The sequence below is a fragment of the Moschus berezovskii genome, chromosome 20 (assembly GCF_049115385.1).
Source record: "Moschus berezovskii isolate FMDL1 chromosome 20, NW_MosBer_1.0, whole genome shotgun sequence".
Lineage (NCBI taxonomy): Eukaryota > Metazoa > Chordata > Mammalia > Artiodactyla > Moschidae > Moschus > Moschus berezovskii.
This window is the reverse complement of record NC_142479.1, coordinates 41154709-41167582: the sequence shown is the minus strand read 5'-3', so window position 1 is coordinate 41167582 and position 12874 is coordinate 41154709. Positions and strand designations below refer to the sequence as shown.

At 50.8% G+C, this 12874-nt stretch overlaps 1 protein-coding gene across 10 annotated transcripts in view; it reads left to right on the top strand.

The window, feature by feature from the left end:
* Positions 1-12874, top strand: part of GAS7 (growth arrest specific 7) — a 204920-nt gene that overhangs the window by 175060 nt on the left and 16986 nt on the right. For all 10 annotated transcript variants that reach the window (XM_055407078.2, XM_055407095.2, XM_055407146.2 and 7 more), the window contains 4 exons: positions 1203-1292; positions 4636-4751; positions 7533-7607; positions 12567-12645. In XM_055407078.2, the coding sequence (XP_055263053.1) occupies positions 1203-1292; positions 4636-4751; positions 7533-7607; positions 12567-12645 (360 nt within the window). The remainder of the gene's footprint in view (positions 1-1202; positions 1293-4635; positions 4752-7532; positions 7608-12566; positions 12646-12874) is intronic.

Below are 12874 nucleotides of genomic sequence, written 5' to 3'. Positions count from 1 at the left end.
CTGTGGCACACCAGGCTCCACTGTCTCCCAGAGTTTGCTCAGGTTCGTGTCCATTGAATCAGTGATGCCATCCAACCATCTCACCCTCTGTCGCCCGCCCCCTTCTCCTCCTGCTCTCAGTCTTTCTCAGCACCAGGGTCTTTTCCAGTGAGTCGACTTTTGCATCAGGTGGCCAAAGTATTCAACATCAGTCCTTCCCATGAATATTCAGGGTTGATTTCCTTTGGGATTGACTGTTTGATTTCCTTGCTGTCCCAGGGACTCTCACAAGTCTTCTCCAGCCCTGTAATTCGAAAGCATCATTTCTCCAGTGCTCAGCCTTCTTTATGATCCAACCCTCATATCTGTATGACTACTAGAAAAACCACAGCTTTGACTATATGCACCTTTGTTAGCAAAGTGTTGTTTCTGCTTTTGAATATGCTCTCTGGGTTTGTCATAGCTTTTCTTCCAAGGAACAAGTGTCTTTTAATTTGATATATTTATAGAATATATATCCTGAGATAAAATTCACCAGGTAACCTCTCACCCAGGATGCTCAGCTACTTAATTCCTTTCCCTAGAAGCAAATGTTCATCAGTTTCCTCCCAGAAATATGCCAAATGGGTATCTATTCCTACCTCCTTTTTTTTTTTTTCTTAACACTGAGACAGCAAACCATAAATACTATTCCACCTCTTCTCCCCAGCTACCCACCCACTTAACACTGTCCTCTTCCTTCCTTATCAGTACAGAAGAACGTCTTGCTGGGCCTTTCACCATGGTTATGATTCCTATCTGTGTCTGTCTCATGCTTCCTAATGATTCTCCTGCCGATGGACAGTAGAGTTGGGTTCTAGCCTTTTGCTGTGTAGACAGCTGTGGTGAAAACCGTGTACTTAAGTCCCTGTAACCATGTACAGGAGTAGGGGAGAATCCTGCAAGTAGAGTCACGAGTGGAGGGCTCTGGACATTTGCTGTGTTGTTAAGTCCTGTTGCACTGCTCTCTAAGACAGTTTGGACTGATTCCCGCCCCTGTGGGTTGGGGGTGAATGCCGGTCACCCCTCATTTGAATGCTGACCATTGCATGATGCCAGTGCATGTTCTCTACCAAGCTGGCCCGGTAGAGACTTCTTGAGTGCTCTATCCTGGGCCCAAAGCCTCCCCAGCTTCTCCTAACCCTCTAGCCAAGCTGTGCTCTCTCCTGTTCTGTGCCTTCCAGATAAACTGCGTGACGTTCCCTCACCCAGACACAATGCCGGAGCAGCAACTGCTGAAACCAACCGAGTGGAGCTACTGTGACTACTTCTGGGTGAGTGGTGCTTGGTGTCCCCTGTACTGCGGTCCCAGGGACCAGGCGTGAGCACCCAAGAGGTGCAGGAGGAGCCTTGAGCTCCAAGCAAAGCAACTTCTCCAGGTGAAACCTAACAGCTGGCAGTCAGTTGAGCACTGGAGGCTGGAAACTTAAGACCCACTTGGAGTCTGGATGATTCTGTAAACCTCAGCGAGTCCACAGGACAAAACAGAAACTCCAGCCAGAGTGTAGGTAAGCTGGAGGGTCACCTTGCCACTCAGTGGTGACAGGAGGCCAAAATCAACTCCATGAAAGGAACCTGGGCTCCAGCTTGTTCTGTCGCTCTTGAAGGTGATCTTGGACAGTGCTTCTCCGACAGCCTTCCTGTCTATATCAAAGTCACCAGAAGTTTGGGCGCGATATGTAGGGAGCTCCAGCGTGAGCAGCTCTGTGGTTCCACAGCTTTTGTGTTCCTTATGGGAACCTCCAGTTTTGCAAGATGAGCAAGTCCTGGGACGGGATGATGGTGATCGTTGCCCAACAGTGCAAGTATATTTAATGCCACTGAACTGTGCACTTAAAAATGGTTAAGATGATCCATTTTATGTGTAGTTTTCCAGAATTAAACATCTTTTGACAGATGCTGAGTCCTACTCAGAAACTCTGGGAGTCCTCCTGGACATTTGTATTCTAAAGTTAACAAGGGCTTTAAAAATGAAATCACCCCATTCTGGAATCAGACAGTGGTGATAATTGTACGACCTGTCTATAAAACCAGTGATCATACACAGGGGCTTCCCTGGTGGCCCAGCAGTAAAATATATGCCTGCGATGCAGGAGCCACAGGTTCAGTCCCTGGGTCTGGAGGATCCCCTAGAGAAGGAAATGGAAACCTACTGCAGTGTTTTTGCCTGGGAAATCCCATGGACAGAGGAACCTAGCAGGTCACAGTCCATGGGGTCACAAAGAGTCGGACACAACTGAGCAACTTAATCACCATTGCCAGTGGTATACCTAAAAAAATAAAGTTTTACAAGGCCCCAAGGAATCAGAAATTTAAAAAAAAAAAAAAAAACCTTTATAAAATTTCAACCACCATGCAGAATGGATTATCTACCCTTTTTTAGATTTGCTAACCAAGTGTATGACAGAGAATGAGATGGCTGGATGGCGTCACCGACTCGCTGGACATGAGTTTGAGTGAACTCCGGGAGTTGGTGATGGACAGGGAGGCCTGGCGTGCTGTGATTCGTGGGGTCGCAAAGAGTCGGACACGACTGAGCGACTGAACTGAACTGAACTGAACCAAGTGTATATTTAACAGCCGCTTTTGTCTTCCTACCAAACCTCTTGCACTTTAGAAGCTAGCCAGGGATTCCTGTTGCCCCATCTGTGTTTCTTCTAGATCTTCTGAGATGAGTACAGGGAGGGGATATTGCAGGAAGAACTCTGGCCCTGGCAACAGACACACCTGGAGATGGTGAAGAAAGAGCCCAGGGGCGTGGATGAGCAGGGACCAGAGTGTATATGAGACCTCATAGGCTCCAACAGTGTGCCGCATTTTATTCTCTTTGCAGTATAAACAGATGGTGGAGGGTTCAAACAGGTGGTGGAGGATTCAGACAGGAACAGGATGTGATCTGATTTGTATGTGCCTCAGAACATGCATGCATGCTATGTCGTGTCATTCATGTCCAGCGCTGTGCAACCCTGTGGCTCCTCAGTTCGTGGGATTCTCCAGGCGAAATAATGGAGTGGGTTGCCCTGCCCTCCCGCGGGGGCCCTCCCAGACCCAGGGATTGAACCTGCATCTCTTACATCTCCTGCATTGGCAGGTGGATTTTCTTTACCACTGGCACCACCTGGGAAGCCCCATGTGTCATGTAGGGAAGGCAGGAGTGCCCGTTAACCTCTGGGAGGCCAGGGAAGATGGTAGCAGCTGCGGAGATTGAGGGGAGGAGCTGAATTTGGAGATGTCATCCAAAAAGAAGAGAGCAGGAAACAGAGCATGGACCTGTTAACAGTGGACCAGCTTAGACTCCAGGAATGGGTACCCTGGGAGCCAGAGGTCAGTGGAGGGACGGAGGTTGGAGAGTGAGGGCAGTGGGCGATCCTGCCGCTGATCAGCACCATCCTGCTTCCATCTCGATTCAGGCTCTCCTGGGACTCTGATACCTACCCCAGGGCTTTTATCTCCCTGACCATCAAGACCTTTTCCTCTCACAGAAATTCCTCTGCTGACACAATCCTTAAAGCCCACTTCTTTGGGCCGATTTTCCCAGTGTGGACAAATCGCTCAGCCTGTCCATCCTCTCTGGGAGCTGGATTGGGGCTAAGCGTTTTGAATAATTTTTCTTTGACTTTTTCATGAAGATGTAGCATTCATACAATGAAGTGTGCCCATCTTAAATATACCTGGAGTAAGTTTTCAATGGCCAGAGCAGCTGCACTGTGATGTGGCTGAGATGTCAACCCTGGAAACCTGCCCTTTTCCACTCTGGCAGCAGCCCTTCAGTCCAGCTTCTCCCCAGAAGTCACTGCGATATTTTAGGCATAGGCATTGGAGGATGGTACTGCCTGGCCAGTGCTAAAGAGGATGGCAAAGCTTGGGGTTGGGGGTACCTGCCCCTGAGGTTATCCACTGTCTCCCAGCTCAGTCAAGGTGCTAAAACTCCGCAGAGGATTTAGCCAGCCCCAGCAGCCACCTGGTGCCTGTGTTCCTGGCCACCTGCCCTTCCTTCTCTTCATTTCCAGGTTGAGGGGTTGAGAGGCCCGGACATGGGGCAGCTGCAGTGGTCAGGGCTCAAGCATCCGGGAGCACGTGGGGGCAAGGGTGCTGGGAGGAGCGTGAGTTGGGGCAGCCGAGACTACCGGCCTCATCCTCCTTCTCGGGCTGAGGTCAGGGTTATTAGCAGGTGACTCGGGGTCTCTTGAGAGTCCCTTGGACAGCAGGGAGATCAAGCCAGACAATAAAAGGAAATCAACCCTGAGTATTCATTGGAAGGACTAATGCTGAAGCTGAAGCTCCAATACTTTGGCCACCTGATGCGAGGAGCCGACTCATTGGAAAAGACCCTGATGCTGGGAAAGATTAAGGGCAGGCAGAGAGGGGTGTGGCAGGAGATGAGATGGTTGGATGGCATCACTGACTCAGTAGACATGAGTTTGAGCAAACTCCAGGAAATGGTGAAGGACGGGAAGCCTGGTGTGCTGCAGTTCATGAGGTCTCAAAGAGTCGGACACAGCTGAGCAACTGAAGAACCACAGGGTCTTTTCTGGGGTCTCTCTTCCCTACAGTCCATTCCTCCCAGCTCCAGACTCTGGTGTCAGCTAAGCGCTCCTACCTCTCTCTCCGTCCTAGGCCGACAAGAAGGACTCCCAAGGCAACGGCACGGTGGCTGGGTTTGAACTGCTGCTGCAGAAACAGCTGAAGGGCAAGCAGATGCAGAAGGAAATGTCGGAGTTCATCCGGGAAAGGTGAGTCCTGGGCCCTCCCCACTCTGGGGCTGGTGATGGCACCCACCATGGTCCCTGAGCCCGGGGTGAGCCCCTCACACCCAGCTCTGAACTAAGGGAAGCAGAAGACAGGAGTCAGATTCACGGGCCTTGGGGCAAGTCTGGCCAGCAGGTGTGTTACTTTGGCCTATGTAGTGTTTCCAAAGATTCAAACCAACATTAAAAAAAAGTTGGTGGATTTCACATTAAAATCTGCGTATCTGGCATCTCTGGGGAGAGCAAAAAGTCTGGCTCTGTGGCCATGCATCCCTCATGCAACAGTTGACTGGAGCTGGGGAGCAGCTGCCCCTGTGCAGGGAGCCTGTGCTTCCAGTTTGCCACAGTCCCCACCACTCCTTAATGTATCGCCATGAAGGCTGCTCGGCTCCTTTGCTTATCTGTGTATGCACAGCTGCTGTTCTTTAACAAAAAAAGGAGAATGTTACCTTTCTGTTCATCTTTGAGTCAAAACCATGTCCCAGCCCTGGGCAGCCAGAAACACCCACCCCTACCCTCATCTCTGCCTTTAGGGAACTCAGTCTAATAGGAGAGGTAAGGTCATTATGATAAGAGCAGAGAGTGTAATAGTGGTTTGCCTGTGTGTAGATGAGGAAACAGTGCATGCCAGCTCAGTCATGTCTGACTCTTTTGGCACCCCCTGGACTGTGGCCCACCAGGTTCCTCTGTCCATGGAATTCTCCAGGCAAGAATACTGGACTGGATTGCCATTTCCTCCTCCAGGAGATCTTCCCCACCCAGTGATCAAACCTGCATCTCCTACATTGGCAGGCGGATTCTTTACTGCTTGAGCCATCAGCAAAGCCAAGGGAATGATGAATTCAGCCTAATAGAAGTGGGGAAAGTTATAGTGACAAGTTCCTTCTCCATCTCCCTCCTTCCCCATGCTCTCCAAGTTATGAGACTGTTAAGCCGACACTCAGCTGCACACTCACACACATACCGTCCTCCCTCACACACATACATACATACAACTTTTTATCTGGAATTTCAAAAGCACACTGGAAATATTTACGGTAAATGGCAATGTGATTTTGAAATAATTTTTTTTTTGGCCATGCTGAGAGGCATGTGGGATGTTGGTTTCCCCACCAGGGTTTGAACCCACACCCCCTGTATTGGAAGCAGAGTCTCAACCACTAGACAGCCAGGGAAGTCCCTCATTGTTTCCTTTTTTATTTACAGCAACAACAATCCAGTAACAATTCTGTGGTATGTTAAAGCACCTGCTTTCCTTTAGGAGGCCTATTTTCTATAGGTATAATCAAATATTTGCTTCACGACCCATGAAACAGGAAATTGGGAGATTGTGTAGTTCAGGTATCAGAAAACAATAGTAGAAAGCAGGCCAAGAGGAAAATGGCTAGAAAAAAACCAAGTTTGAACACTCTTGCGGTTTATGCTTTCATAAAAACGTCACATTAACAAATAAATGGAACCATACCTGCAAGAACCCTGGTTTTCCCTCGGACAGGTGGACTCCTGAGACTTTTCTCAGTCCACCTAGGGTCTCACAGGGGCACCTTTCAGAGCCAGGAGGGGTGGGACCTGAGGTGCAGAGGCAAGAGTTGGGCCAGGGTGGGAGGCCAGCCGTCCGGTGAACCATGTGACCTCAGCTTTAGGGGAATAAGGCTGGCACCAGCCCTGGAGAGGACAGGCCTCATTCCTGGTGCACGCAGTTGGCCTTGCCGAACCTTTGAAGCTAAGAGTGTGACGTGGTCTTGACATGGTTAGATCCGCTTTCTTGAGAGATCTCCTGGCTGCAGGCTGACCGACCATGTCCTCCTGGGGAGAGGAGGGACTAAAGACTAGGTGGATGGAGAGGAAGCGAGGGAGGCAGGCTCGAGAGGATGTGGCAGTGGCAGAGGTGGTGGTGAGAGAAGGCCTCTCAGCACTGACATGGGAAGTGGTCGTGACCCCAGATGCTGCCCGGAGACTCGGTCAGTCTCCCTCTCTATATCCTTCCACACTTCAGCTCCTGAGAAGCCAAGAAGCAAATGCTGCAGCCCTGGGAGCATTTCTGGGTTTGTCTCATTTGCCAGATGATGGACTAGGGGCCTCTCTGAGGCCCCATCCGTCTGGCCGGCTCTGGTCGTCACAAGCATGGCTCCTCAGGGGACCACTTAGACAGTGACTAATACCACGACAACACGTTTTATACAGTTGTGGCAGGTAATACAGACCCCTCCCTGGAGAGCTGCCTTGAAAGTGTGTCAGGGGCCTGCTGGAAGTGAAATCCAAGGCAACTTCCCTCTCTGGGGATGTGGCATCCGCTGGGCACCACTGGTTTCCATGGAGATGCTTGCACCCTACAGTCTGGGAAGTTGGTGGCCTTGAAGACTGGAAGAACGTGAACAGGGTTCTCTTCTTGCTTCTTAGGGGCCGTGGCCACCTTGCAGGCTCTCATGCCTGAACTCTCACTAGGGGGCAGGGCAGCCGTGGTCCATTACCAATTACATCTCTTCATTTAAGTGTTTGCCGTGTGTCCAGCCCTGTGCTGGGGGCTATGCAGATGACCACTTTTCATCCTCACACAGGCATCAATCCCCCACTTTGCAGATGGAGGTTCAATTTCATTCCTTTTTTCAGCTCATGTTAAGCACCTACTGTGAGTTGGGTGGAAAGACGTGAGCCACGTACTTGCAGAGCTTATGGTCTTTACACCGTTAATGAGCAGCAAGGCTGCAGGTCAGATCCACGGTCTAGCTCTGAGAAACTGACATGTTGGGTTTTCTCCCTTTGCAGGATAAAGATTGAAGAGGAATATGCGAAGAACTTAGCTAAGCTCTCTCAGAACTCCTTGGCCGCACAGGAGGAGGGGTGAGTAGGAGGAACAGTGATGGAGGTAGGGAGGGAGAGGGACACTCAAGAAAGGGGAGGATCCCTTTTCACTGATCACTGGTCATTGCATGGTCCCATATGGATGGGGAGGTCTCCATACACCTGGCTGAAGGTGGGTGCCCATGATTCAAAGTGGGCATTCATGGTTCATGGTGAACATTCTTGGTTCAAGGTGGGCATTCACGGCTCCAGCTGACCAGCCATGACTGCAAGTGTGGGCATCCGTGCTCAAGGTTGCGCTTCCACATTATTTACTCATTAGTAGCCAAGGGCCTCCTGGCAGATGCTGGAGTATGCCAGGACCCCCTCTGCCCTTTCCCCAGGAGCTGGGAACCAGCCTCCAGATGCCTACCCCTGCTCCCCTGTGTCTGAGAGCAGGCTAACAGGAAACTAGATGTGGGAGGATTCCACACCTGCCCCCTTTGTTAGAATTCTCTCCTATGGGCCTGAGACCAGGCTTCCCTCACCCTCCAGCTGTGACCATCCAGACCTGCTTGGATGGGACCTGGACTGGGGGAGGCCCGGCCCCACCGTCCTGGCCACAGAAGGGTCCCTAGTTGGGGGAAGACTGCAGCCTTCTCTGCTCCATATGTTAACAGAGTTTCAGCCTGCTGGTGGGAATGCAGAATGGCATAGCCACTATGGAAAACAGTTTGGCAGTGCCTCAGAAAACTAATCAGAACTCCCATAGGACCCAACAAATTCCACTCCTAGGTTTATATCCAGAAGAACTGAAAGCAGATATTCAAATATATGTACATGCATGTTCATAGCAGCATGATTCATTATAACCACCAAGTAGAAATAACCTAACTGTCCATCAAGGATGAATGCATAAGCAAATTTTAGCCTGTCCACATCAGCTATATGGATATACGAAGGAATGTTATTCAGCCATAAAAAGGAATGAAGTACTGATCCTCATTACCATGTGGATGAACCTCAAAAACATTATACTAAGTGAAAGAAGCAAGATGTATAAAGGTTGTATGTTGTAGGATTCCATTTAGAAATGTCCAGAATAGACAGATCCGTGGAGACAGTGAAGATTGGTGGTTATCAGGGGTTGGGAGAAAGGGGACTGGGAACAGCTGTTTAATGGGTACAAGGTTTCCTTCTGGGGTGTATGTTCATCTGCTCAGGTTGCTATAAGAGAATCCTATAGGCTGAGTGACTTAAGCCACAGAAATTTAATTAGCCCCAATTCTGGAGGCGGGGAAGCCTAAGGTCAAGGTGCCGGCAGGGTCAGTGTCCCGTAAGAGTTCTCTCCTGTGTTGCAGGTGGCTTTCCTTTGGTGAGGAGCGAGAAGAAGCTCTCCGGCGTCTCTTCCTATGAGGACACAAATTCTATCAGATCAGGGCCCCACCCTTATGACCTCATTTAACCCTAATTACTTCCTTAGAGTAACAGATAAATGTCCAAATAACAGCCACACTGTGGGCTAGAGTTTCAACCTATGGATTTGGGGACCACAAGCATTCAGTCCATCACAGGGCGATACTGAGAAAAAATGCTTTGGAACTAGACAGAGGTGGTAGTTGCCCAGGATGGCGAATGTAGTAAATGCTTGTTCTCTTTGAAGTGGTTAATTTTTTTAAAAAATATTTCTTTGGCTGTGCTGGATCTTAGTTGCGGCATGTGGGATCTAGTTCCCTGATCAGGGGTCAAACCGAGTGCTCCCCTGCATTGGGAGCACTGAGTCTCAGCCATCAGACCACCTGGTTACATTTGTGTTAAGTGAATTTCCCCTCAATCACAAAGCAAAACCAGAATCTCAGAAGTAAGAGTTGAAAGGCCCCCCGAGGTCTTCTCTCTAGTCTGACCTCCTTGCAGTGCAGTCTCTATTTGAATCGCTCCTATGAAGGGAAGTGAGCCCCTGGAGATGGAAGATTCTCTCTCATAGTCATCAGAGAGCTGTGCTGTTGAACAAGCCCAAATCTGCCTGCATGGCTTGAATCCTTCAGGGAACAGGGCTTTGCCAACCAAACGTAGCTTTGATTAGGGCCTCTTCATGGGCTCGCCATGCAGCCAAGAGGTTGGAATGGTTTTCACTGACACAGCAGGCCACAAACCACAGGATTGCCCTGCATGGCCAGTGTCCCTTCCAGGGACATCAGTGAAGCTGCCTCCAGCCTCCTCCTGCTCCATGTACCCAGCCTGAGTCCAGGGCAGGAGGGGACCCATGTGGGAGTCTCCCCTCTGAACTGGGGATGGGGCTTTCCTAAGTGTTCTCATGCCCCGCAGTGCAGCGCTACTGCTCCAAAGAAATTCCACCTCCTCGGCCTGGGCCACTGCCAGAGACACTCCATTCCACATGCCCACACGCATGGCGTATGCTCCCGACTGCACGAGTCCAGAGTCAGGCCTCACCAGCATGCTGTACACATGTGCAGCTGCAAACACAGGCAATCCACCACACACTCACAGTTGTGGATCGGCATTGCTCACCTGCAACACAGCCGTGAACACATACCCCATCAGCCCTGTACCCACAGCCCACTCCCACACACGTGTGTCTTCCAGGAGGCACACGGGCCCCCGTTCATAACCTGCAGCCCCACCGCTTTGCATTCACACACAGCTTTGGACGTCAGCCCATGCACCTGAAACTTTCAGAGCATGACGCTGGAGCCTAGAGATGTGGGGTAGCCTAGGAAGATGCTGATGGGGAGACTTGAGTTGCCCTCAGATTAGATTCCACAGGGTGTGTGCAGAATAAACAGAATCAGGAGATGTATCCTGCCTTCAGTTTTGCTCTCCTGTGTGAAAAGGATTTTGGTCTTTCCTGGTTGGTAATTGTGACAGTAAGATGGATTTTGATTTAGCAAACCCCAGATGGTATTCTGGAACAGAAATTATGTCTTGGGGTTTTTGTTTGGTTTTTTCCCATCAACCTCTTATCACTGCCTTCAATGAGAGAATTTCTAAATGGCTTTTTTCCTAAGTTGTGATATGACTCCAAGGCTGGCTAGAATATTGCAAGGGGGCTGGACCAGCTCAGATAGGTCCGTCTGCGTGTTTGGAGTGATGTCCTCCTGCCTTTGGGGGCCCAACCTGGCAGTGGGGCCAAGGACATGGTCCTAAGTGTGAAACTGTGTTTCTGCCTTTCCTCCCAATAGTCCAGATGACAGTCTCAGGCCACTTTCGCCATCCCTGGACCAGTTATTGACCTTGTGCTTTGCTGACAGCTGACTTACAAACACTTAGCACTAGCAGGGCTTCTGGGCTCTTGTTCAAATCTCCCGCAGGCTGGCGAGTAGCTTAGCTGCAGGGAGAAACGCCCCCTGTGACCCCACTGTCATGGAGCTCCCACTTCTCCCTAGGACTACTTCTGTGATCAGTTGACTTTTACCCTAGTTGTGCGATCCATCTGGAGGTCACCTGTGTGCATTGCATGGGGTCAGGGGCAGGATTTCTTTTTCCCTATGGATGTAGAGTTGCCTCTGCACCAGGTGTTGAAAAGCTGTCCGTTTCTCCATGAAGATGCTTGGCATCTTTATTGCATATCCATCACCCGTATTTGGATAAATCTTTTTCTGGACGTGGTATTCTGATCCCGTATCTGTGTGACTCTCATGACTCCTTCCACTCCTTCCTTCTCTGCACCCAGGCCCTCTACCCATCTGCCCAGTCAGGTGAGGGGACAGGCCACCCAGCATGGCCCCAACCCAGCTCCCAGGAGCTCAGGCCCTTCAGGCCAAGACAGATGTCAGCAGCTTGCATCATCCCAATTCCCCATCCCTTCTCCGGTGGGCCCCCCAGCCAGGATCACGCAAGGGGAACTTTCTTTGCTGTCTGACTCCTAGATAAAATCAGTCAGGCACTTCCTGTAAACACCCACCCTGGCCTGAGCCAGCACCACCACCAGACAGGCCTGGACTCTGATCAGAGGGATCCATTCTGTTCTGTTGGGTAATTTTCAGCTGCTGACTGCTCGGCTCAGAACCCAGAAGCCTCGCAGCAGGCTGTCTTTTAATCAGGTTTTGCCACTCGAGTTTAATGAATTCTCTGGGGGAAGTGGCTTTTTGATGAAAGGAAGTCAACTGACCGTTCAGCCCTGCTATACTGGCTGGGTGAAGAGGTCTCAAGCAAGAATGCAGGGCTATCAGTGGGAAGGTCAGAGAGGTTCAAGAGTTCTCAATCAGAGAGATTGGAGCGTGGGGGCATGTGTTCAAAAGTCGAGGGGACTTCAGGAGATTGCTTGTACTTGGAACATCTCTTTCAGGTGGAAAAGTGATTTAGCTTAGAGGACTCTGCCATTCTCTGGTTGGTTGTGGGCAGCCCTGGGGCTCACCGTCCAGAATTGGTTCTAGAGCGTGGGTGGGGAGGCCCTGTTCCTGAAGATGGGGTGGTGAGCCTTCTCAGCTGTGTGGGCAGCCCTAAGAGGTCCTCAGACCCAGGTGGTCCGTCTTCGCCCTCCCCCCCAAGAAGTCAGGCCCCTGGAGGTTTGCCTGCAAGCAGGGCTGTGTGATGCCTTCTGTCAGAGAAGGACTTCTCCCTGGAAAGGCACCCATTCTGCTTCCTTGTTTGCCAGGAGGTGTTTGCACCCCTCAACAATAAGCCAGGGAGGGTGATGGGAAGGCAGGGAACAGTCATGGGACAGGTATCAGGGCCCTCATGACACTTACCCCCTCCAGCCCCATCTCCCTAATCCTCTGGGCTTCCGGACATTTCCCAGGCACTCAACAGGCTGCTGCAGTCAGTTCTCTCAGCTCGTTTAGGGGTGGCCTTTCCGGTCCCATAGGTCAAGGCGTGGTACTCATGTTTGTTTTGTGCCCGACCTCCTCCTCATCCAAGTCCATGGTCTCAGGCGTCATACGTTCCCCACAGACTCGGAGTCAAGACCCACCATCCTGCCTCATGGGGGGGAGGGCTGTGGCCTCTGACCTGAGGTCAGTGCGTCCATCCTCGAGCCTCACCGTCTCCTTGGTGTTGCAGTTCCCTGGGAGAAGCATGGGCGCAGGTGAAGAAGAGCCTTGCAGATGAGGCTGAAGTTCACCTCAAGTTCTCTGCCAAGGTAACCCCTCCCTGGGTTGGTCTTACACACCCATGTGCAGCTGCCTGTCCAGTGTGTGGTGTTGCCTGGTTTCCATGGTGTAAATTTCCAGAGTCAGGAAGAGATGCTCGCTTTAGATGGTTGCTCCCCTGTTCAGCAAAATAGCATTGAAAGCCATACACATCCATCAAGTGTGCAGATAATAGTCAGATGTCGTTATTAGGAGGGTATGAGGGTATGTGTTACCTTT